At 62.6% G+C, this 25,104-nt stretch overlaps 3 protein-coding genes across 3 annotated transcripts; all 3 read right to left on the reverse strand.

Moving 5' to 3' along the window:
* Positions 1–560: 560 nt before the first annotated feature.
* LCN6 (lipocalin 6) lies at positions 561–6,189 on the reverse strand. Its single transcript, XM_073806944.1, has 7 exons — positions 6,100–6,189; positions 5,781–5,920; positions 2,325–2,395; positions 1,702–1,812; positions 1,246–1,347; positions 920–945; positions 561–745 (listed from the first exon to the last, which is right to left on the reverse strand). The coding sequence occupies exons 1-7, from the start codon at positions 6,187–6,189 to the stop codon at positions 743–745; spliced, it is 543 nt and encodes a 180-aa protein (XP_073663045.1). The 3' UTR covers positions 561–742.
* A 9,070-nt stretch (positions 6,190–15,259) lies between these two features.
* Positions 15,260–17,729, reverse strand: LCN8 (lipocalin 8). The gene is given in 6 exon segments (XM_033859351.2): positions 15,260–15,380; positions 15,479–15,568; positions 15,648–15,755; positions 16,051–16,118; positions 16,551–16,681; positions 17,646–17,729. Coding segments are annotated over 6 exon segments (564 nt in total). The 3' UTR covers positions 15,260–15,297.
* A 2,675-nt stretch (positions 17,730–20,404) lies between these two features.
* Positions 20,405–22,840, reverse strand: LCN15 (lipocalin 15). The gene is given in 6 exon segments (XM_073806945.1): positions 20,405–20,461; positions 20,548–21,237; positions 21,497–21,537; positions 21,740–21,810; positions 21,881–22,020; positions 22,413–22,840. Coding segments are annotated over 6 exon segments (1,095 nt in total). The 5' UTR covers positions 22,509–22,840.
* Positions 22,841–25,104: the final 2,264 nt, after the last annotated feature.

Here is a 25,104-nt window from a genome sequence, read left to right on the forward strand (position 1 = left end):
CCCAGCCCACCTCCCCTGACGGCTTGTGCTCTGCCAGGACTTCAGGACACAGGAGGACCGACAGGCTCGAGCCCTCTGGGGTCCCTGCCCCCACCCCCCATCCAAGAGCTCCAGCCAGGAAAAGCCAATCTTTCACACCCTGGGCATCCCAGCCCAGCGCCCTGCCCACTCTTCATCCAGATCACAGGGTCGTCCTCCAAACTGAGCGGACCAGCCTCCTGCCTGCCCGGAGCCCCGCCTGCCGTGAGCCCTGTGGGAGGAGCAGCCGCCTGCAGCCCAGCTTCCACCTCCGGGCCAGAGGGCCGCTGGGGAGGGACGGGGCTGCAGGCCCGCAGTCTCGTGCCAGGCTGGCTCTGTGCTCTGTGCCCAGCCCTTGACAAGCCCACCCTGCCCATCCGCCTCTCCCTGCAGCCACCCGGCCCGAGGAGGCAGCTCCCTGTGGGGTCTTCTGGCTGCTCTCAGCCCAGGGCCCGAGGAGGCAGCTCCCTGTGGGCTCCTCCGGCTGCCCCCAGCCCAGGCCCCGCGCGCACACAGGCAGCTCCCTGAGGGCTCCTCCGGCTGCCCCCAGCCCAGGCCCCGCGCGCACACAGGCGAGAGGCGTGGCACAGGTTTGTGGAGCCGCTTTATTGGAATCTGCGTCGAGAGCCCCTGGGAGCAGCCGGCCCAAAGCCCAGCACTGGGAGGCTGAGCAGGGAGGGTAGCGTCTGGCCAGCCTCCTCCGGTCCCCTGGGGGCTGCAGCATTCACTGAAAACCATGAGGAACATTGGGGGACCCTGGGCTCACCCGGAGAGGCATCGGCTCCCCCAAGCCCCCAGCCCTGCATGGCGGCGGTACAGCCACTGGGACGGAGGGGCCCCCAGGGCCCCCAGACTCCACCCACCACACAGGAGCTCAGGGACGCTCGGGAAGGCCGCTTACCTGGAAGGCCTCGCGTGCACAGGTGACTGGGGGAGGAAAGCGAGACGGCAGTGAGGACGGGGCGGGTCTCCCTGCCCAGCCGAGTGCCTGAGACAGACCGTGGCCGCAGAGCACCTGGGGCCCTGCCGGCCCCAGCACACAGCCCCCCCCTGCCCCCCCCATCCCCACAGGTCTGACTTTGGGCGGGGACTAGGTGACTCCTTGAAGACCCCCGAGCCCTGCCAGCCCTGAGGCCTGGAGGGTCCCCGAGCGTAGCTGAAGCCAGCAAATGGCCCCACGGTCCGTGCCCCTCAGCACACGGTGGCGTCAGGCTCGGTGACACTCACGGTCCTTCTGCAGCGTGGCCTGCTGCTGGGACGAGAAGCCCAGGCCCTTGCTCCACTTGGTGAAGAGGCCCATGGCCTTCTGGCTGGCCAGCTCCGTCCGGCCTGCAGGGGAGGTGCCCCCTGAGAGCCGGGCTGGGGGACGGGGGCGAGCAGGGGGTCCGCAGCAGGAACCAGACAGACACCTGGGACCCTGCGCTCTTCTGACCCCAAGGCCCTTTACCACATGCAGCTCCCACCCTGTCCCTCCCTCCAGGCAGGGTCACGTCTCCCACAGAGGACAAGTGCGGGGAGGGGGCGACAGGGAAGGAAGGCTTGGGGCCCCGGTGGGGATTTCATGCAGGGATGAGTGATGGAGCGGAGCAGCCGCCAGCCCGCTGGGCTCTTTCAAGGCTGGGACCCCGGGAGGACGGAGGCCCAGCACGGCAGGGAGGCCTCCGCGCCCGCGGCCGCACTCACTGTACAGCTCCACGGTGCTGAAGGCCTCGTCCTGGAGCTCCAGCTGCGTGAGCACTATGGCATGGTCCCTGAAGTTGGTGGCCAGCACCCGGTACTCCAGCACACCCAGGGCTAGGAGACAGGTGCCGCCGGGGTGGGGTCAGACCTCGTGGGGGGCCCACCAGCTGGCCGAGAGCCTCCCAGCTCTGTCCCCCTGGTCCCTGACCCCCACCCGGCTCCGGCACACAGAGGCTTGCGGTGGCTGATGGACAGCAGGTGAGTCCCAGCTCATCCTGGGGCGCCCTCCCGCGATCCTGTCCCCACAGGGTAAGAGTGCCAGCCGCCCCGCCCCCACACAGTACAGCGGGAGGCCTGGGGTCCCAGCTGAGCCTGCCTGACACAGTCGAGTCCTCTGTCCTCAGGACTGGCGCCAAACCTCTGACAAAATGAGGACCTTTCACTTCCCGGGCGAGAACGCCACTGAAGCCTGGGGTGGAGTCGCCCCCTCCCCTTCCCCTCCTGCGTGCTGACCCTGCCTGCAGGCGCAGGGGGTCCAGGGCTGCCAGGGGCAGGACCCGGCCCCGATCACGGTCAGGGAAATGGAGCCTGCCCGGAATCCGGACCACCGTGGCCGGCATCCTTACAGGGATTCCTGAACACCCATCTGGAATTTTGTTTCGTCAGTTCCACAGCATGCAGGTGGCATCTCTCCCGCCTGGAAAGGAAAAGGGTCTGTCATCACCCAGGCTCCGTATGCAGGACGAGAGAAGACAGGTTTGGCCACCCAGACCCGGCCAGGGGCCAGCGTGGCTGCAGAGGGGATTCCGCCTCCCCCTCGGTGGCCCAAGTTAGCCAGAAACCCTGCTCTTGACCAAAGCGAACCCGTCAGGGAAATGGGCCAGCTCGGCACCTGCAGAATGCGAATCTGCTCCGTCACCTCCCCAGAGACCCGCTCTGCCAGAACCACACGGAGAAAACTTAGTTTTTTCTTGCTGCTCAGGGCAGCAAAGGAGCGTGAGACGAACAGGGCGTCTGCAGTTGTGTTCTGTTGTCGTTGTTAATTAATTAATTTTTTTTTTTTTAATTTTTGGCTGCACTGGGTCTTCGTTGCTGCGCATGGGCTTTCTCTAGATGCGGCGAGCGGGGGCTACTCTTTGTTGTGGCGCGCAGGCTTCTCACTGCAGTGGCTTCTCTTGTTGCCGAGCACGGGCTCTAGGCGTGCGGGCTTCAGTAGTTGTGGCTCGCGGGCTCAGTAGTTGTGGCTCGCAGGCTCTAGAGCGCAGGCTCAGTAGTTGTGGCCCACGGGCTTAGTTGCTCCGCGGCACATGGGCTCTTCCTGGACCAGGACTCGAACCCGTGTCCCCTGCATCGGTAGGCGGATCCTTACCACTGTGCCACCAGGGAAGCCCCAGGTCTGCAGTTTTGAATAAAGAGACTCAACACCAAAAGGGGCCAAATTCCCTAAGCCTCCAGTCCGCAAAATGAGCAGACCCACTTCTGTAAGTGCAGCAAGACCAGCTCCTGGCCCAGTTCCGTGCAAGACACAGGAATAGCAAGGAACAGCCTAAAAGGAAGTGTAACCAGCAAAAACAAGCCAGTAAACTGACAAGGCGTATTGTGGGGCCCCAAGAGGGAAAACAATGGGACTTGGCACAGAAATAGACAAATCAAGGGAACAGAATAGAAAGCCCGAAAATAAAGCAAAAAGCAGAGGAGGTTCGCGCGAGACAAGGTAGCATCTCAGTCAGTGGAGGAAGAGGAACCACTGGGTGAGTGGGGCTGGGCGACTGGCCCCTTCAGCGACGGTCCCAGCTCGTGCATCCCCAGGCTCAGCCCTGAGCCGGTCAGAGGTCAGAGGCCCTCTTAGCTCCAGGGAGACAGAAAGGCTTCTGAACACAAAACCCAGAAGCTCTGAGAGAAGCCAGGTGTTTACACCTGCACAGAAACTAAAAGAGCCCTTCCTATCGACAGCTCCTCGGTGGTATAAGAAAAACGACAAAATGGGAAATATATTCGCATCTAACTTTATCTCAGACAGTGGCTAAAAAACCCTAACACTTAAGGGTTCTTGCAAGTCAATAATAACCCGCCCGAGGGAAAAGTATGCAAAAGATATGAACAGACGCTGGGCTGGGAAGGAAACACAGAAGGAACAGGTACCGAGACGTCTCACTCCCTCGTGATCAGAGAAAGAAGCAAAAACTAACGTGGGCAAGTTTGTCGCCTATAAAGACAAAAGAGAATAAAATTTTAAATGTTTCAAAAGAGGGCAGATTCCCTGGGGGCGCAGTGGTTAAGAATCTGCCTGCCAATGCAGAGGACACGGGTTTGAGCCCTGATCCGGGAAGATCCCACATGCCGCGGAGCAACTAAGCCCGTGAGCCACAACTACGGAGCCTGCGAACCGCAAGTACTGAAGCCTGTGCGCCTGGAGCCTATGCTCTGCAACTAGAGAAGCCACCACAATGAGAAGCCCGTGCACTGCGACGAAGACCCAACACAGCCAAAAATAAAATAAATAAATTTATTTTTTAAAAAAAGAGGGCAGAGACCCCAGGGACTGACACGGAACGGTATTTGGCCCTCATGTTTAAATGACGCGCATGTGCTTGCGTGTGCCTGAACGTCCCTGAGGAGCTGCAGCAGATCAAAACCGTGGGCCACCTGTGGGGAGGGGGCCACTGGCTGAGGTGGGGGGGGGAAAGACCCCTGCTTTCCACCCCTGGGGATTCTGATTTTTCTTTTGGCTGTGCCACGTGGCTTACAAAATCTTAGTTCCCCAACCAGGGAGCGAACCCATGCCCTCGGCAGTGAAAGCGCTGAGTGCCAACCCCTGGACCGCCAGGGAATTCCCAGGGCACTCTGATTTTTTGAAACACGCAAATGTGTTTCCTATTCAAAATCCGGCAAATGAAGTTCACATTACATAACAAAATGAAACGGCTGCTTGCCTGTCCTGTAAGCCCTGGTCTGAGTGTGAGTCCTGCAGACGGGCTGGCCGAGGTCCTCAGACAGAGGCACCTTGACGGGACTCAGAGCAAGGCCACTCACCAGCCCCAACCGCAAGCAGGTTCCAGCAAGAGCGTCGGAGACCCCCCTCCCCTGCGATTGCCGTGGTCCTCTCCCCGTCCACGGCTGTTCCACAGCCCAGGGCTCTCCAGAGGCCAGGTTTCCATATGCAGATTGTTTTCCCACCAGCCTCATCAGGACTCACCGAGCCATGTGGCTTTGGGGCTACCACCCACGCCGCATGTGACCCTGTGTTCACCCAACTCAGAGGGGCCCCCGCCCCAGCACAGACCTCCTCGGTCCTTGCGCATCCTCGGCCTGGCTGGCCCAGGTGGACGGCAGCCCCACCATCTCCTGAAGGCAGTGAGCGCGCCACGGGGAGCAGGGGAGAAAGTTCCCCTCTCAGGCCGGGGTCTGCGTGGCTGTTCAGACCGCGCAGGGGCTCCAGATTCAGGGTAGAAACGCCCGTGGTGCGCCACCAGCTGGTGACTGCCTGGCCTTCCCCACGTGAAAGACGGGGACGCTAGAACGACACCTCCCCCAGCACACCATGCCCCCCGCCCCCTGCCTGGCTCCCCCCAGGTGTCCCAGGCAGCAAGGTCCCCCAGAAGCACGACCTCTCCTTCCAGCATCCCTTGCCCCAAGGCGTGCATGGGGTCTGCTCCACTGGCCAAAAGCGGCCAAGGCTCAGCCTGACTCCACAAGTCCTGTCTGGTAAATGGCCTCAGTGACCACGTCTTCTGGGGGATTCATTGTCCGACAGAACCAGGGGCTCCCAGCCACAGATGCACGGACCCACCTTAAGTAGCAGCTCAGGAGGGCCTTAAGCAAAGGAGAGGCCTCTCCTGCTGACCAGAGACCCTGCCGAGCTACCCAAGGGCCTGGAACAGCAGGCGGGGAGGTCAGAAGCTGTGCCCCGCCCTGGTGGAGAAGGCGTGAGTCCTACCCAGGGGTGCCCCAGCCAGGAGTCCAGGGATGCAGAGCCCAGACGCCAGGCAGAGGGTGGCTCTCAGAGCAGAGCCCAGCGCAGGGGAGGGGGGGGCGGGGGAGGGGAGGGCGGGGCCCGCCGTCCAGACCCCAGCCCCACGCACCGGCTCCGGGAGGACAGCACCTTCAGAGTGTTCTCTGGCGTGAGGGTCAGCATGACCCCCTCGATGTTCTTCGTGGCCTTGTCCACCACAAAGTCCTTCTCGCCCGAGGCCACGGCGAGAATGTACCAGGACCCCAGGAGCTGATGGAGGAGGAACGGGTGAGGGGGCCTGTCCCTCCAGCCCCGGCCCATCCTCTTGATCTGGGGGCCCTGACGCAGGCTAGCCCATCCACCCACAGCCCCCGTGGTCTGGGCTGGCACTGGGGGAGCCCAGAGGCCGTGCGGCCCCAAGGCATGTGCTGGCACAAGAGGGCTGTCACCTGCCGAGGGTCCAGCCTCCCCAGCCACACGGCCCGGGCCCTGGGCACCAAGACCAAAGCCAGAAGGGCGGCCAGCAGCACGCCCCTCATCCTCGCAGAGGTCTGCACACCAGCACACCTGCGCGGGGGTGAGCGAGCCCTCCAGCCCCTGGAAGCCTCTTTAAAGGCTCGGAATGCACTGCTGTGGGCGGCCGCTAACCGCCGGGCACCATCCTGGCCTCTCCTCGCGAGGTGGCAAAAGTGCCGGGGCGGTGGGGGAGGGGAGGCGGGGGGGGGGAGGCGGGGGGGGGGAGGCGGGGGAATTAATCCTCCAGACGTGCCGGAGAGGGGGCCATGGGCCCTGGGGAGCGTGTGCGAAGCCCCTCCTACGTAGACACATTCGTGCCATCCCCGCTTCTCTCACTTGGAAGGTTCCAGAAGGAGCATCCCACCCTCAGCCGCACCATCCCCTCCCCTCCCCTCCCCTCCCCTCCCCTCCCCTCCTCTCCGGGGAGCCAACAGTCTCTGGCTCAGTCTGGGCGGGCCAGGGACCCTGCCCTTGAACCCAGGCCAAGGTCATGTCTGAGGAGAGCGTCAAGAACAAGCCGCCCCTCCAGAAGCTGCAGCTGTGCATAGCTTTTGTTTTCATCCTTAAAAGTATGAAAAGTCCCCGCGCAGCTCTTTGGAAAGCTCCCACCTCCTCCCGGCCCAGCAACCCTCCTGCTCTGCGGGCTGCGGGCTGCGGGCTCCTGCCCCATCACGGCAACACCCAGCGGAACACCCTGTTCCTTCCGCCCTCCACTCGCCCGTCTGGACCTGCCCACTCTCTGGCAGCCTCACCCTGCTGCCTCCTACCCCTGCTCACCATGACCCTGGCCAGGCCCCCAAGGCCGCATGGGAGCTCTCCCTGGGCCTGGGCTGCCCGCCCTGGGTCATCGGAGACCCTGCCTGGGAGTGAAGGGCAGGGGGCTCGGCAGGATCTGTCTGAGCCCCCGAAACCCAGGCGGAAGTAACTGGGAAGATGCCTCGCCGGGGCGGGGGACCCTGCACGCCACAGCTCCCAGACCCCTCTGCTGGTTGGCTTCCAGGGGTGCTGTGGACACAGAACAGGCAGGGTTTGGAAGGTGAGGACAGATGAAGCCATCTGTCCTGCCGGGCCTTCCCAGGAGGGACCTCGGCCAAGCCAGCACCCCAGCCCTGCTTGGGAAAGGGGATGAAAGTAAGCCCGCTGCACACAGACTTGCAGCTAAGCCTTGCCCTGCCTCAGGGCCCAGAGAGCCTCAAGCCTGAGCTTGGTTGGGGGTGGTCCCTGACCACCGTCCTCCCAGATGCCTGACGGAAGAAAATGACAATAAAAGACAGAAACATCATCCCGACCTTGACATTAACCTCGTTCGTTATTTTTTCAAGTTCAGTTTCCTAAAAAAAACACTTGAGAGACGAAGACAATGTGAGTGAGAAGCAGCAGGAAAAACAGACGCCAGAAGAGACCCATGGGCGATGCTTCCTACGCGGGAATTAAAGGCAGGCTGTTTAGCCCGTTGGGGCTGAAATAACAGAAAACCATAGGCCGGCAGCTTGTAAACAACAGACATTTATTTCTCATAGTTCTAACTTTCTTTTTTTTTTTTTTGCGGTACGCGGGCCTCTCACCATTATGGCCTCTCCCGTTGCGGAGCACAGGTTCCGGACGCGCAGGCTCAGCGGCCATGGCTCACGGGCACACCCGCTCCGCGGCATGTGGGATCCTCCCGGACCGGGGCACGAACCCGCATCCCCTGCATCGGCAGGCGGACCCCCAACCACTGCGCCACCAGGGAAGCCCTATAACTGTACTCTTGATAACACAGAGCAAAACATGCACAAAATTGATTGGTCACAGAGAAGGCATCGATGAGTGCCACAAAGTAGAAATAATACAAACGTTCTCTGACCAAAATACAATAAAACTGGGACTTCCCGGGCAGTCCCGGGGTTAAGACTCTGTGCTTCCCATGCAGGGCATGTGGGTTCGATCCCTGATCGGGGAACTAAGATCCCACATGCCGTGCAGCGTGGCCAAAAAAACCCCCAAAACAAAACAAAATACAATAAAACTAGATTTTTTTTAACTTTCTATTTTAAAAAATACTATTGGATGAAAGGAAAAATACAAACTGAAATTACAGAATTTATTTAAAATAAATATAAAAATACCATGTAATTCAGGGTCAGAGGAAACATCATAACCTTAAACACACCATTAAAAATAAAAGAATGAGGGGCTTCCCTGGTGGCGCAGTGGTTGAGAGTCTGCCTGCCGATGCAGGGGACACGGGTTCATACCCCGGTCCGGGAGGATCCCACGTGCCACGGAGCGGCTGGACCCGTGAGCCATGGCCGCTGAGCCTGCGCGTCCGGAGACTGTGCTCCGCAACGGGAGAGGCCACAACGGTGAGAGGCCCACGTACCACAAAAAACAAACAACAACAACATAAAATTAAAAAAATAAAAGAATGAAACTAAATGCATTAAATTCCCAACTCTAAGAGCTAGACAAAGAACAAAATAAACTGTAGGATGTCACGAGGAAGGAAATAATAATGATAAAAGCGGGAAATAATAGACTATAGAGAACAGCAGATATAATTAATGAACCAAAGTCCTCATCCTTGGAAAAATGAACAGAATTTTTCCGTTAATTTGCAGAATTATTAACAAAATCATTAGTATTCTTTTTAAAAATAACAGAATTAACTAACATGAAGAAGAAAAGATGGAGAGACCATAAATACATGAAGTAAGAAGTGACAAAAGGGGGAAGTGACCTTTGGGACAGAAGAAAAAGATGCTTCATCAACAGAAAGTACTTTGCTGACCTCTAAGCAAATCACTTTGAAGTCCTCAATGACATGGATAATGTTACAGGAAAATTCAGTTTGCCAAAATTTACCCTGTTAGACAAAGAGCTAGATCTATAGATAGATAGTAGATAGATGATAGATGATAGATAGATAGATAGATAGATAGATAGATAGATAGATAGATGGATGATAGAGATAAAACAGAAGCTATGAGGAAGGACTAGACTAATGGATGGCAGAATGGTACCCACGCGTGAACAGACGGGACAGTGGAGCAGAGTACAAGTTCAGAATGCAAAGGCTGCTTTAGTTAGACCTTCACCTTCCAAATCCAGCTCTGGCCCTTCTCAGGATCACTTTTTATTAACTTCTTTTTTTTTAACCAGAGGTCGTATTTTCCTGTTTCTTTGTATGTGTAGTAACTTCTGTGCTCGACGTTACTGATGCCGCAGGTGGAAGCCCTGGTCTCCATTATCACGCCCTGATTTGGGTCCCCCCCAACCCAGTTCCCGTACTAAAGCCCGCAGGGCCCGATGTGGCCGTATTGGGCATTAGGGCCTTTTAGGGGGTGATAAGCTTAAGTGAGGTCATAAGGGTATGACCCTGATCCGGTAGGGCTAGCGCCCTCAGAAGAGGGAAGGACACCGTGTGTGTGCAGAGAAGAGGCCAGCGGGGGACGCAGCGGGAAGGGCACCGTCCACAAGCCAACAAGGGGGTCTCACCAGACTCCAGCCCTCTCAGCACCCTGATCTCAGGCTTCCAGCCTCCAGGAACCTGAGAAAGTGAACTGTTGTTTCTGCACCACGCCCAGCAGGGTTCTGTGTTACGGAACCAAGCAGACATCCTAGAATCTTCTATGGGGAATTCCCCTGAGGCAGACGACCATGCTCCCTCGAGCTCTGGCCTGACAGATCTGGGGAAAAGTCCAAATGTTCCCCAAGCACCTCAAATGTGTCAGAATTCGGTCTCCGAGCATCTCCCCTGTGGGTCTGTTGGGACGGTTCAGGATTTGCTAAGGAGAGTCCCAGGTGGGTCCTCCCTCAGGGCTGGTCTTTACTCCTGCAGGGCTTACTGGTGGCTGGCTGGACGCCTGAGGGTCAGCAGGGTCTCTCCTCTCTGGCTGGATCAGCACCCCAGCCCCCCAGCCGTGCTTGGAAGCCCGGTCACGCTGCTCTGCACGTGGGTAGGGGGCTGACACCCGCCCACATTCTCTACCCTGCCCCAGCCGATGGAAGGAGAGGGGGAATCACACATCACAGTGCAGGTCCTGGGGTGAGAGAATGCAGGGTGACCCCAGGCACTGACGAGGCTGGGCTGACCTGCGGGTGCGAGCCAGGGGGGGCCGGAGGGCAGCCGTGGTTGAGGGCCTTGGACCCAGTGCCCGTGGATTTGAGTTCGGGGCAGTAGGGAGCCATGGGAGAAGGTAGACAGGTGCCGGCTGTGGTCACCTTTCATTTGAGAGGAGCTCTGCTCAGGGAGCCCGGCCTGGGACTGCCTCTGGCTCTCAGGGACCAGAGAAGACCCTAGGAGTGTGGCAGATGGCGTCCCGTCCCCCTACCCCCGCACCACCCCCAGGGCAGCCTGGCCTGCGGCCGACTCAGCCCCCTGCAGGGGGAGGTCCAGCCAGGGGTGGGCCAGACGTGGTCACAGTAAACCCAGGCCACCTGAGAGTTGGGTTTGCTGTCCTTTTTAGGGCAGTCACAGAAAACACACCCCGCCACCCCCACCTGTCACCCCTCGGCCCCAGGAAAGACTTGGGGCAGCGGGTTTGGCAGTAGAGTTTATTCAGAGCAGGTGCAGGTGGGCCCCCCAGGGCTGGGCGGTCAGGGGAGCCCGGGTGGGTGGGGCTCCCAGCATCCCGGATGGGGGCGGGGGCTCCCCTAGTTCAGCTCCTGTGACACAGAAGGCCTGGGCCTCAGTTTCTCTACCTGCAAAGCAGGGTAATTGTCCCAACCTCTCGGGGCCGTTGAGACAGAGGGGGTCGTGCAGCTGACGTGCTAGCCCAGTGGGGGACCCGGGGAGCCCGAGATGGAGCCCACAGGGTCTGCGCCTACCCCCCCCCCCCCGGCAGGACCCTGCTGGATGGAAATGGGGGACGAGGGCCAGCCTCCGCCCCTCCCCCGCCCAGCCCTGCCCTCCCCTCCCAGCCTCCAGGGTCCCCTTCTGGCAGCCTGGTGTCACCACCCCGGAGGCGCAGGAACTAGAGCGAGCCGGGGCTCCCCTCAGGCCAGGACTCGGGTGGGGCTCAGACCGGGGAAAAGGCTTACCTCCCGGTAGGACGGGACAGCGTGAGGGGCTGCAGGACAGGTGCCCGGACCGCACTCTCAGCGCAGCCTCTGTGACCAGAGGATGAGCTGGCCCAGAGCAGACTGCTGACGGCCTCGACCCTCAGGCAGCCCCTCACGGCTCGGCCCACTGTCTGCCTCTGCTCTGTCTGCCCCAGACAGTCCCACCGCCCCTCGGACCCCATACTCCTCTTCCAGGTGTGATGGGAAGGCCTGGTGGACGGAGCCCCAGCCTCAGAGTGGGGGCAGGAACTCACCACCTAGCGCAGCAAGTTCACGTAGGTCACTGTGGAGAAGAGAAGATGGTGACGCGGGGGGATGGGTGCCAGAAGAGAGGCCTGCCCCGGGGGCCCGGACACTCACAGTCCCTGGAGAGCAGCTGCACATCCCCTGCTGACAGCCCGTGCTCCACGGCCTTTACGAGGAACCTGTCCACGGCTCTTTCGTCGTGTTCCACCATCCGGCCTGCGAGGAAGGGCTGCCGCTGGCTGGGGGGCACAGGCGGAGACTGGAGCCACAGACACACTCCCTGCCCTGTCCTGTGCCCCTTTCTGCCCTACCCCGTCCCCCTCCCTGTCCTGTCCCTTTCCCTGCCTGTCCCGCCCACCCCATCCACCTCCTAGCCCTCTCCTGCCCCCTCTCTGGGCAGAGGCAGAGTAGAGACTCCCCCGTGGGCTCACTGTGAAGTTTCAGGACACTGTGGGCCTTCCCTCCTTTGTGGAAGACAGCGTTCATGATGCTGGACGTCTCGTAGTCCGTGGCCACCACAGTGACCTCTTTGCCTCCTGGGAAATGAACCAAACACAGGCCTCCCAGGCTCTGGGTGGGGACCTCCCCCAGGCCACGCCCCCGGGCCCACCCCCGCCTTGTAAAGGACACACACACACGGTGGGCAGGGAACCCGGCTGACCAGGACCGGAAGATGTCTGATCGACATTGTCAAGGATTTCAGAGAGGAAGTCCTGGCAGCTGAGGCCAGAGCCTGGGGGCTGGAGACGGTGGCTGGGGGGCTTCCGCACGGGCTTTGCACTGAGCCCCATGCCAAGGGCTCTGGGCCGGGTGACCAGTAGCACCCCACTGAGGCCGGGTCCCCACAGGAAGACCCTCGGTGCCCGGTGTGACTGAGCAAGGGCCGCATGTGGCGGGACACAGCGTCCCCACCTGGTCCAGTCCGCAGGGAAGGCACGGCTAGAGGGCCCCAGCCTACCGGGCACCACGTTGGCCTCCAGGCTGAGCGGAGTGCAGGGCTCCCGCAGGCAGCTCTTACCAGACTCCATAGGAAGCTTGAACTTCCCGGGGGTGACCCCTTCACAGCCTGGCTCTTCTCCTCCACACAGCGCTCGTGCTGCAAGGAGCAGACGCCTGTCAGCCCAGCAGCCTCCAGCCCCGCCACACCATTGCTCTGGACCAGGGGCAGCCCCGAGACCACCCAGGAGCCCCCAGCCTCCCGGCCGGGCAGGAGGAGACCGCCCTCTGGGAACAAACTTCTCCTGCAGTGAAAGTGTGCCCACCTCTGAGGATCCGACTCGGGGTCCTCGGAGGGGCCAGAGACACCTCCCCAGCCCATACACGTTCTAGGGGAGGTGGCCAGGCCGTGGGCGTGCGAGCCCGCAGACAGCATGGGCTCCTCCACAGTGCCTGGGCTGGGGCAGCCTCGCAGGGAGGCCCCGACACCCGGCAGGGAGGGGTCCCGGGCGGTGGGGCCAGAGGCCGAGCCCCAGCCCGCACTGGCCCTGAGGCTGAGGGTCACCTCCTCCGCCGTCTTAGAGAATGACGGCCCCCCGCACTCCTGCTCTGCTCTGCAGACCCCTCATCTGGAAAGGGTTGTACCCCCGGTGTCCTTCGGCCCAAAACCCACCCTCATCCCAGCAGGGTGACCGCGTGGCACAGGGGAGAGAGGCGCCACTCACTGGTCAGACACGGAGGTCAGGGCCAGGGGGGGCCCCTCCTGCTGCGCCATTACGGCCCCCATCTTCTTCATCCGGGGCGAGCCCTGGGGCTCCAGGTTGGAGCGGAGGCAATCTCGTACCAGATACCTGAAAACTGGGGGGATGGAGAGCTGGAGGGGGGCTGCCCCGGGGAAGCCGCAGCCGGGATCAAGGGCCACCCCCCCGACCACAGAGCAGGGCAGTGGTCTGGGAAATTCCAGGGCCCCGCACGCTGCGGAGCTAGCAGGGGGCTCCAGAGGCAGCAGGTCCTGCAGGGTCTCCCAGGCTTGCCGGGACGGGCCTGTCCCCAACGGCAGGCGCCCTGACCCGGCCACCTGGGCAAAGTCGAAGTCCTTCAGGCTTAAGTCCTCCTCACCGTCTGCCAGCGCCAAGAACAGCCCCAGCAGGGCTGCGATCACCTTGCCCCTCGTGTCTGGCAGGCAGGGGCTGGGGCCAGCTCCCCAAAGCCGCAGGACACGGGCCTCGGCACCAGTCCCTGCGGGCATCGGGGAAGGCACAGGCTGGCTTCATTACGCAGTCCGGCAGCTCACGCGGCTGCCTGCTCACCAGCCGGCAGGGCCAGACCCGAGGGGGACCCACCCGTGGGGCGCGGGTGTCGCCCAGGTTCCCTCCTGTGTTCATTCGCCTGATCCGCTCGCCTGCAGGCTGGGCCCCAGGCCGCCCAGGTGCTCAGACCACGTCCCGTGGCCAGAGGGGCCTCCAGGGCCCCCAGGCTCCAGGGTGAGGGGATGGGGACATGAAAGGGCACGAGGTGCTCTGGGAAGCACTTTGGGAATGTGTGCTGAGGGAGTTCGGCGGGCAGGGCCCCTCACAGCACCAGGACCCGGCAGCTGCCCGGAAGGCTCCGGCAGGAGCCTCAGCAGCTCCCAGTACACGGCCCACCCGGGAGCCCCAGGCATGCTCAGGACGTGGGCGCGTGCCCCCCGGGGCCTGCCAGCTGAGTAGGCGTGGGCCCGCTCAGTGGGGCAGCACCAGGGACATGGGTGCCCACGCGACGCTGACTCTGTGTAGCCCAGCCCCCCCGGGCTGCGGGCAGCGAGGAGCGGGCCGGGATGTCCTGCCGCCTCCAGCCCTGCTGGCCGACTGAAGAAGCCCCACGCTCAGCGACTGGCCAACCAGCAGCATCCTGCCGCCCAGACGGCGGCCAGAGGCAGCCCCGCCTGCTGGTACTCGCTTCTCACCCACAGCATCGTGCCCCCAGGCGGGGACAGCGTCTCCCCATCTTACGGGTGAAGAGCTTCCTGAGCAGCGGGCGGAAGGCACTTGTCCGAGTCCACGCAGCACACACGCGGCGGCCCTCCTTTGCCCTTGACCCCATCCCACCTCCAACTGCCACAGCCGTCCTCACAGGTAGACCGGCCGGGTGAGGGCTTCCCAGCAGACAGCAGCCAAGTCAGAGGGGTGGGGGAGAGACAGAGGAACAGAGACAGAGAGAGAGATAGACACAGAGAGGCCGAGACGAGAGAATACAAGGGGGCAGGGTGGGAGAGAGGCACACGGAATGCGGAAACGACTCTTGGGGTCCCGGCTCCAAGGAGAGCTGAGCGGTTGTGCCCCTGGAGATGGAGCAGGGCCTCACGGTGCTCAACTCACCCCACCTCCTCATGGCAGAAGCTCCTCTGTTGACCCCGCCACCCCCACCTGTCACCCCTCGGCCCCAGGAAAGACTCGGGCAGCGGGTTTGGCAGTAGAGTTTATTCAGAGCAGGAGCCCGGGTGGGCGGGGCTCCCAGCATCCCGGATGGGGGCGGGGGCTCCCCTAGGTCAGCTCCTGTGACACAGAAGGCCTGGGCCTCAGGGCGCCACCTGGCCTCCGAGGACCCTGGGGGGCAGTGGTTGGAGCCACGGCCAGGAGTGGGTGTCCTAGCTGTGTGGCCTGGGCCTCAGTTTCTCTACCTGCAAAGCGGGGTAATTGTCCCAACCTCTCGGGGCCGTTGAGACAGAGGGGGTCGTGCAGCTGACGTGTTAGCCCAGTGGGGGACCCGGGGAGCCCGAGAAGGGGCCCACAGGGCCTGCGCCTACCCCACCGCCCCCGGCCGGACCCTGCTGGATGGAAATGGGGGACGAGGGCCAGCCTCCTCCCCTCCCTGCCCAGCCCTGCCCTCCCCCCCAGCCTCCAGGGTCCCCTCCTGGCAGCCTGGTGTCACCACCCTGGAGGCCCAGGGGCTCCCCTCAGGCCGGGACTCAGGCAAAGGCTCGCCTCCTTCAGGAGCTTGGCACACCTCCCTGTGGGACGGGACAGTGTGAGGGGCTGCGGGACAGGCGCCCGGACCCCACCCGGGGGGGTCCCTAGCCCAGCACCCACCCCAACGTCTGGGGCTCACCGTGCCGGGCCACCAGGTACAGTCCCGTGTCTGCGGTCAACTCCCGGAACTTCCAGAAGCCTGGTTCATACTCGCCCTCAAGGCTTCGAACTGTGGGAGCACAGGGGCCTGGGCTGGGTGGTCCCCAGGAGGACCACAGCGGCCCCGCCCCACCCCAGGGGCAGCTTACTGAAATACTTGAGCACGTGGAATTCCTTGTCCCGCCAGTGGAGGGACACCCTCAGGATGGCGTACTATCCGTAGTCTGTGTCTATCAGCTGGATCTCCCTGTGGCCTGTGCAAGCAGGTGGGAGAGACAGGCATGGGCGGACCGGGCACCCTCGGGGTGGGTGGACCTCAGAGGCCAGGGTCAGCAGCGCCTGACTCCATCCTCTCCCCACCCAGCCGGGACCCTCTGGGGATGCCAGGGTGGGGTAGGGGAGGACTAGAGCGGCCCTGGCAGGATGACCAGTGTCTTGGTGGGAGAACGGGCGTCTGGGGCGCGCGCGGGACGGGGAACAGCGAGGCCAAGCAGAGCTGGTGCGCAGGACCAGAGGGCTGTGGCTGCAGCAGCAAGGGAACGGCTCTTACCAGGAAAACAAATTTCCCCGAAACATTTATTTCTGAGCTCACTATTTGTTCAGTCTCACAGCTTCCTGAACTGAGAGGCAGGAAAGTACTCATTAGGAAAACGCCAGCCTGCATTCCTTCTGCTGGGCACATCCCAGGGCGGGTGGGGGGGTGGGTGCGTGTCTTCAGGAAGGGCTCTGGCAGTGTGTCCACCCCCAGGCGAGCCTGGGGCAGGGCAAGGACGGCAGAGGCACAGGATGGGGCCGTGCCAGCCTCACCCAAGGATTCTGTGACCTCCAGAGAGCCGCCCGCCCCTAAGTCCATTTTCCTTTCTTGCAAACTGATGCGGCTTCATTAAGACCCTGTGCTTTTATTTGGGAGAAGATGCAGCTCTAGGAGCCTGGCGGTCTGGTCTCAGGGGCGGGTCAGGATAGACGCAGGGAGGGCTGGTCCACCCAAGTGACGGTAAAGTCCACATCCACAGCTGCGGCTGGTACAGCCGGGCTCTGCCCAGGCCCCTTACCTGTTATACGCAGCCTTCACGGTCAGCTCCTCCCCACTCAAGGTCAGGAACAAGGCCGCCAGCCTCTTTGGGGTCTGCAGTGCCAGGTTTTGGCTGGAGGCCACCCCAACTTCCCGCCAGAACCCTGCAATCTAGAGAAAGGGGCCGGGGCCAAGCCCGTCTCGGGCAGACGGACAGAGACCCCACCCCTGGGCCCCAGGAGGCAGACGCCTCTCCCTGGAACTCCCAGGCAGGGAGCTGGCAGGCTCTGAAGCAGCAGCCCTCGGCCTCCTGAGGGGTCCCTTTGGGGACGACAGGGCGAGCCCCTCCCCGCACAGGCCTGTCTGCAGTTGCCACAGGGCTGGATCCCAGTCTCCAAGGAGAACCAGCCTTGCTGCTGCCTGTCCTTGGGGATGGGACGCCAGGGGCGGAGGTGGTTAGAGCCTGAGAGAGGGGGGCTGGAGAGGGCCAGCCGAATGTGAAAGCCGCTGGGGAGCAGTGGCCAGCAGCCCTCCCCCGCGGAAGAGGCCCGGCTCTGCCCAACCAGGCTGGGGAGCGAGCGCCTGCCGCAGAAACGGCCGCCCAGAGCCCAGACCTTCCATCTGAAACTTTTGAAAACTGATCATTTTTGCAAGAGAAACGCATCCGTGTCCGACATCTGTCACTTCTGAGCCTGCTGATGTGCTCCTGGCCCAACAGCCGACACAGAGCCAGCGAAGAAGGAACTCCGGCAAAGAAGCATCGGGCTGGAAACCAGAGCCCGCAGCCCAGGTCTCCACACCAGGAAAGCCTCCTCCTCTGGCTCCTACAGTGTGCGGGGTCAGAGGGTACAGCGGGGACCCCACGCCCTGGAGACCACAGGAGGCCCTGAGGGAGGGCGCCGCCCCTGCGCGGCCCTGGCCACTTGCCTCACACCCGCTCGCTAGGAGAGGGGAGACCAGGCAGGGCTGAGCTCAGACACTCCACCACCCGCCCTCATGGGGCTGGCCTGGGTGAGTCCTGGGGCCCCCGACGCAGCTGCCCAGCATCAGCTGGGGCAGCGGCGGGGCCTGGAGTAGCTGCACATGCGGGCCCCTCCCCGCCCCACCTCCTCTCGGGGCCCAGAAAGAAAGCCACCTTCTGCAGGTCCAGGTCCTGCGTGGTCATTTCCACCTGCACCAGGATAATCCCCAGGACGGCGCTCAGCAGCCCGGCCTCCATGGAGGGTCTGTGCTCGCCGCACCTGTGCCCCCCGCACCCGGGTTTATATCGGGAGGGAGATCTGGCGGGTGGCGCAATCACCCAAGGGTGTCCTCGGCGAACTTGGCCTCCAAATGCTCACGGGGCATGCATCCGGGCCCCGTGACACCCACAGCCCTGGGGAGGGGCCGAGGGGGGCTGGCCTGCACTAGAGATGCCGGCGCCCCCCGCTGCCTGGCCTGGGGATGATGGTGGACACCGCGGCGGGGCCCGCCTGGGGTCCTGAGAGCAGGACAAGGCCCCCCCCACCTGCACGGGGGTGACCCAGGACGGCATCTCCCACCCCGGGGGCACTAATGGGATGGATACACCAAGCCCAGACCCCCAGGGGCTCAGAGCTCCGCACGCACTCCCGGGCCCTCCTCCCAGGACACATGGTGGTTTTCAGGCTCTTTCCGATGGCTCTTGGGACAAGTGGACATACGCTCCACGGGCCTGGACCGCAGAGCCGGGTGGGGGGTTCCTCCCCCGGGTGGGGGAAACGACGGCGGGCAGTGCGAAGCTTGCGTGGGAAAGGTCGTTCCCTGCAGAGGGAGCAGTGCCTGAAAGGCACAGAGGCCCAGTGGGAGGGGAGGGCCCACGGGAGGTGGCAGTGGGGCGCAGTGGGGTCGCACCAGGCCCCGTGAGCCTCTACAGACGCCAGGGAGCCAGCAGCCGCTCTGCCTCCGGGCCTGTGGAGGGGAACCTGTGCACCTGGAGGAGAGCCAGCCACAGGGCTGGGCGGCACAGGGCACCTCGGCTTCCCCACAGGTGCCATGAACCCACAGGGGCTGGGCAGGGGGCACCGGACACTGTCTGTGGTGGCAGCCCCCACAGGTGCCACCCTCGGCTGGTGCCTCCTGCCCTCAGCCCCAAGCCTCCCTGCCTCAGTGGCCCCAGGGCCCGGGTCAAGGCCTGGCCCACTGTGCCCTCCTTGACGGTCTCTCCAGAGAGGCGAGGGGCCTCAAAACTGCAGAATCTGTTTATTGAGTGCCAGGGGGAGGCCCAAGGAGCTGCCGGCAGAGCACCGCGGATGGGGAGGTGAGGGGGCCAGGAGGGCCTTGGGTCCAGACGGCTCCGCGTGACACGGCCTGCTGTTCCAGCTCACCCTGCATAGACAGGAGAGGTCTGGTCACTCCTGGAACACCCCAAGCTGCCCCCCTCACGCAGCGGGGCCCCCCAATTTCCTCATCACCAGAAAGGCCAGTGCGAGTGGATCCTGCCACCCAAACTTCTGCAAATGTGGAAACACACCCGCAGTGCTGCCCCCACCCCCCGGGGGCCCAGGCTGGAGGCCGCCCCTGCCCCGGGCTTCTGGGGACCCAGCCACTCTCCCCAGGGCCTCGCTCACTCCCTGGTTAGCAGTGAGGGACTGGCGTGGCAAGAAAGCCCCAGAATGGCCACTAAACCATGCTGAACCCCACAGCTCAGCACCTGAGAGGGGGTCCACATGGGGCACTTTACTCCGAAAGCTGCTTTTTTCTAAGATAATCCTGGAGGGTGGGGCACAGAGCAGGAAGACAGGTTCACACTTTCCGCAGCTCGAACCTTCCTGAGGGGGATGTGACGCGATCCCTAATCGCCCTTCTCCCACCCAGTAACATTGCTGAAACAAGCACTCATGTGACAGGAGACAGGGCTGGGATCCTGGGCAGTGTCATTCAGACCCATGGAAAGATGCGGCAGCCCCGGCGGCCCCAGCACAGCACTGGGTAAACCAGCCCGGCCAGGAGAGCAGAATGCGGTGAAGGCCGGAGGGACACTGCCCACGGGCCACTCAGGAAGCCCCCACCGAGCGACATCTAATCCTGCCAGGACAGGCTGCGGGGGCACCTCCCAATGCCGGTGACTGTCACGTCGTGTCCATTATTTATTGTTTTACATAGGTTCCCAAATTCTTCACGATGAACACGGGTGAGGGGCCCAATGGTTTCCTGGTGTCCACTTTGGGAGAAGGTGTTCCCAAGAGCCCACCTGCATCCGTGTCCCAAGAGCTGCTGTGGACCCAGCCCTGTGATGGCAGCAACCCAGAAGACTGCCTCGTGGGACCCTCAGGAAGCGAACGAGGACAGGGGATTCCAAGGCAGGACCCAGTGTCCCACGGGTAAGTCAGGGGCTACGGGGACACAGAATGTACTGGGTTGGACCGTGTCCCCCCAAATTCAAGTCCACTTGGAATTCTGAAAGTGATCTTATTTGGAAATAAGGTCTTTGCAGATGTAATTAGTTAAGGATCTCGAGATGAGATAACCCTAGATTTAGGGTGGGCCCTACATCCAATGACTGATGTCCTTATAAGAAGAGGGAAATCTGGCCAGGTAACAACGGACGCAGAGATGGGAGTGATGGTCTACAGGTCGAGGAACACCAAGGCTCACCAGCACCACTAGAAGGTGGAAGAGGCCGGGATTCTCCCCTACAGCCTCCAGATGGGACCAGCCCTGCCCACAACTTGATTCTGGACCTCTGGCCTCTAGACTGTGAGAGAGTAAATTTCTGTTGTTTTAAGCCCCCAGTTTGTGGTAGTTTGTTATGGCAGCCCTAGGTAATCAGGAGAGGCTCCCTGGAAGAGGTGATGTGTAAGCTGAGGCCTGGAGCACACAGGTGAGTGTCCAGGAAGAACAATGGATGTTGGCGGGGATCTGCACCTGCAGCCCTCAGAAGGTGAGCGGGCAGGAGGCATGGCGAGAAGGGGCAGCCCACACGCACAGGCCCTGGAGGACGGGAGGGGGGAGTGACCCTGGCCCCCACCTAGGAAGGGCCACGGTGGGTGTCCCGAGCTGTCAGCGTGCTTCCTTGCCCCCGAGGAGCACGCATCTGTAGAAAGGCAGAGGGTCTGTGAGAGGCTGGGTTGGCTGGGACTGCCCACTTGCTCCTGGGACCTGCCCAGGACAGCCCCCCACAGAGCGTGGGGCCCTCGGGCCCCGACTGTCCCAAACATCTCCCTCATGTGTGTTAAGGGGAAGGGCGGGGTGTGAAGAAGAGTGGCTGGAAGGGCTGCCAACCCATCCTTAGAAGAGAAGGCCACCTCCTGCCTGTGCCTCCCAGGACTCCGGAACGGGGGCGGGGCTGGGCTTGGTGGGCGGGGTTTCCCACAGGACGGGGCTCGGCGGGTACCTGACTTGGGCCGCGTGACCACCGTGTCCTCCGGCAGCCCCACCGTTGGGTAGAAGTCCTGGAAGGCCTTCAAGCCTGGGGGCTCGCTTCCTGGGTCCGGCCTGGGGCAGAGCAGGGGTGCCTGTGAACCCCTGTGGCTCACAGAGGTGAGAGAGAAGGGCAGATGAGGGTCTCCTGGCCTCACTGCACTTTCTTGAAGGCTGACAACAGGGCCGCCAGCCGGGGCTGGGCCGCTTGTGCACTGCATGAAAGTACCTGCCTGGCCGAGGGACCAGCGGGGACGGCAGCTGCCCAGAGGAGCGCCCTTTCCTGATTCACACAGCCGCACCTGGGAGGTTGGGGTGGCCTGGCTGTCCTCCGGGACCAGGTTCCCCTGGGCCCGCCCCCTTCAGGCATCCTTACCTGCAGCTCCCAATGCCAGCCTCCAGCCTTCACCCCAGCCTCTCTCCTTGGGGAGCCCCCCCGTTTCGCTCTACCAAGCCCCCCAGAAATGAAAGCAAAATAGTACCTCGGCCCCCGCTCAGGGTGTGAGGCAGCAGGCCAAGCAGGCGAGAGCGGGTCCCCAGCCGGAGGGAGGTATGAGCTTTGGCCTGAGTGCCCAGCCCTCGGAGCCCCCTCCAGTCGACCCCTACCCGACCAAAGTGCTGTGGGGTTCGACCACCCCCACCTTGACCTGGGAGTGTGTGATGAGGGGGGGCAGGAGAAGAGATGGGGACAGGGCCTGCAAAGGCAGCCAGGTGGGGAGGGGAGGGGGGGCCGAGGCAGGGGAGGGGCTGAGGGAGGGGAGGGGCAGGAGATGGGGGGGCGTGGGGGAGGGTCCCGGGTAGAAGGATGGTCCCATGTCACCCCATGGAGAAGGGAGGGAGGACACCTACTCGGGACTCGGATGTGCCCCTGGCAGCCCTCCCTCAGCTACGCGGCACCCATCTGGTTACAGCTTTCAGCCCTGGGGGTGCACAGCCGGGCTCACTCTCTCGGCCCCGCCCACCCGACCTCTCCCCGAGCGCCGCGCTCACCCGGGGAGCTGCATGTGGACGCAGAGGCTGCTCTCCGCCATGGCCTTGATGTTGCTGGTGGACGTCAGCAGGTGGCCCTTCTTGTCCCTGAAGACCTTGCAGTCAGAGACCATGGGCACCACGTACCAGAGGCCTGAGAACTGCAAGACAGCTCAGTGACCTCAGGCCCGATCCTCCGGGCACCGGGACCCTGGGCCGCAAGGACCACAGGTTTCTCCAAAGCCACACAGCCGGGGGTCTCCAGAGTGTCCATCTCTTGGGTCTGGGTCCCTGCTCTCCCACTCTCCTGGGGCAGGCCTCATGGCCACTGTGAACCTCAGTTCTCCCAACCATGAAGTGGGTCGGTAATTACCCACACACGTGGCTGTTTCAGGATTAAGTGGAGAGCGGCTCTAAAGGGTGCGCGGCCCAAGGCACCAACAAGTGCTCGGTGGAAGGCAGGAGGTACTGGTATCACATCGTCGCTATTGTTCCCAGTGAGGGCTCAGCCCAGACCCCCACCCGCGTGTCATAGCTCAGAGGCCTCCGATACCTTTTTGGCATCAAAATCTGGCTGCCCCAGGACCTCAGCCTGCGCCGAGGACGCTCAGAGCAGCGCCAGGACGCAGCTCAGCAGGGTGGCCTCCATCCCCAGGCCGGTCCTCTGGCCCCTGGCGCCCAGCTTTGCAGCCCGGCCCGGCAGCGGGGCTCGGCGATGAGCAGCTCCGGAAGCTCCAGGCCCTCTTTGCTCACTGTCCGGCACAATCGCTCGAGTGTCCGCACCTGCTCCAGGAGTCGTTTCCAGGAGGATCCAGAGAGCCCGGCCCTCACCTGGCTCGTGTCCCGGCCACCTCCGTGACCGCAGCTCAGCCAGTCGGGTTGCCCCAACCAGTGAGCTCCCCTCCGAGCCCCCAGAGTCCCCACTCCTCGCACGGGAGTGGAGCCACCATTGGCCAGGCCTCCGGACCTCGTCTTGGGATGACAGAGGTGACGTCAGAAGCCTGGGCACCCCTCACTCCAGACCCCCAGCTGGGCCTCCAGCAGCCCGAGAGGAGGGTGGGTCTGGGCTGCCACTTAGGGTGGGTTAGGGTGTCCGGCCACCTTATCCCTGGTTGCATAAGTGTGTGGACCAGAGCGTCTCCCGGTGGCTCCGCGGGCTGGAGGGGGCTTGAGCTGCCGAGGCCTCTGCAGGCGACCTCTCATGTCCACTCAGAGGGCCCCAGAGACACTCTGAGGAGCAGCGTGTGACCTGGGACTCACCACCCCGAGGCCTCGGGTCAGAGGCAGGGGTGCCCAGGGAAAGCCAGCACTGCGCTCTGGAGTGGAAGTGGGTTCAGAGTCAGAGAAAGACCCCAGCGGCCAGCAGGGAGGGAGGGGCAGAGCCGAGGGCTCCGCTCGCAGCCTCCACTGGGTTTCAGGCCACGCCTCTCAGTCAGGTCCCAGAGTCATTGGACAGAATGCAGTGAAAGCCTTCCCGTGAAAATATTTACGAAACACGCATCTATCTGATAAAGGACTTCAATCCTGAACCTGTAGGGAACTCTCAAGACTCAATTAAAAAATAAATTTTTTTTTAAAAACAGACAAAAGGTTTGAAAAGATTCCCAGACACAAAGCAAGCCCACGCAGAGAGGCTCGCGGGCGCTTGTCGTAAGGAGACGCGGCTACACACCAGCAGGATGGCGACTCTGCTTCTAAATCAAGGCTGTCACCACTGGGATGGAGAAAACGAGAGGGAGCAACACCCTGGGAAATGGTTTCGCAGATTCTTATGAAGGTAAACATTCATTACCATACGGTTCGAGGACGCTCGCAAGCCTAGGTGTTTACCCAAGAGAAACGAGACACACACAGAATCTGCCGGCGGCTGGTCATGTGGTTTTACTGACAATCCCTAGAAAGTGGAAGTGACCAAGCGCCATTCGGGGGCCGGATGAACAACCTGCAGACCCCTCCGGGGACCCCTCGGAGCCTCCGAGGTGCAGGGCAGCCTGCCAAGCTGTGGAGGACCTGCCACCGGTGTGTCCCCAGCCGTGGTCTGGGGACTCTCCATCGCGAGTCTTCGATGCCCGGTCATCTCCTGGCCTCCCCACTCACCCTCACCCCCCAAGTCCCCTCTCCACAAAGTGGGTGGAGCAAAGCTGGTAAAGCATCCGTCTGATGTGTCCCTGCTTGAGACGCTGCCGAGTCATCGTGGCCCTGAGCGCAAAACCCGCACCCAGCCCACCCCTGTGCCCAGCCCAGCTCCCCGGCGGTCCGCCCAGCAGCCCCCGCCCCACCCCAGGCCTCTTGCTTGCCCCCTCCCCCCCAGCGGCCCTCCGGTGGTCCCTTCCAGCCCCCTCACCAGAGCCCCTGCTCCCCGGGCTACTTCTCAGCCTCCGCATCCTCCAAGCAGCCTTCCTCAAACCCCAGCCTGCACCTGCCGGCCGTTTTCTGGCGGCTTTAACACCATCCGAATTCTCTGCTGTGTTTATTTGTGGTCTGCTCTCCCGCACACACTGTAAACCCCGTGACAAGAGGAGCTGTACCGGCCTGCTGGCAGCCTGTTGGCGTCTGTTTCCCCAGCCTGGAGCGCAGGGCCTGGCGGTGGAAGGGGCTCGTCAATGCTTGTGAATGAATAAAGGACAGGGGCCAAGTCGCTTTGACCCGCAGGTCTGCTAAACTGCGATCTCCACAGCACGTTTGCTGCCGGGGCAGAGTTTGTGTGGCCACATCTGGCCTGCACGGTCCGTGGGCGCAGCTGGCACTGCAGGCCCAGATAGCAGCGGGTCAGTGGGAGCCCCGCCCCCCCTCCCCGCAGTGCAGGGGCGCCGCTGCCAGGGCCTCCATCGCTTCCTGCCGGCTTCAGCCCCCTGGAGGAGGCTAGGAAGAGTGCACAGGAGGGGGCTCAGGACGTGGACGGGGGCACTGGCAGGAGAGGTGTGGGCAGTGGGCAGGCCAGAGCTGGCAAGGCCCTGGACCCAAGCACAGCAGGCGTGGTCCCAGCAATGGCCACAGGGTGGCAGCAAAGGGACCCTGCTTGCCGGGCTGGCAGAAGGGCTTCCACGGGGCTTCGCGCCCGCTGGGGCTGGGGAGGGGTCCCCGAGCAGGAAGGTCACCTTATATTGAAGTGGGGTCCGTTGCAGGGTTTCCAAGCGTCAAACCTGCTACCAATGAATGGATAAACAAACAGGGTCTATCCACACGTCAGAAAGTTGTCCGTATGACAAGGAACAGGATGAACCGTGAAGACAGGGTGCTGGGTG

This window comes from Tursiops truncatus, chromosome 6 (genome assembly GCF_011762595.2).
Source record: "Tursiops truncatus isolate mTurTru1 chromosome 6, mTurTru1.mat.Y, whole genome shotgun sequence".
NCBI lineage: Eukaryota > Metazoa > Chordata > Mammalia > Artiodactyla > Delphinidae > Tursiops > Tursiops truncatus.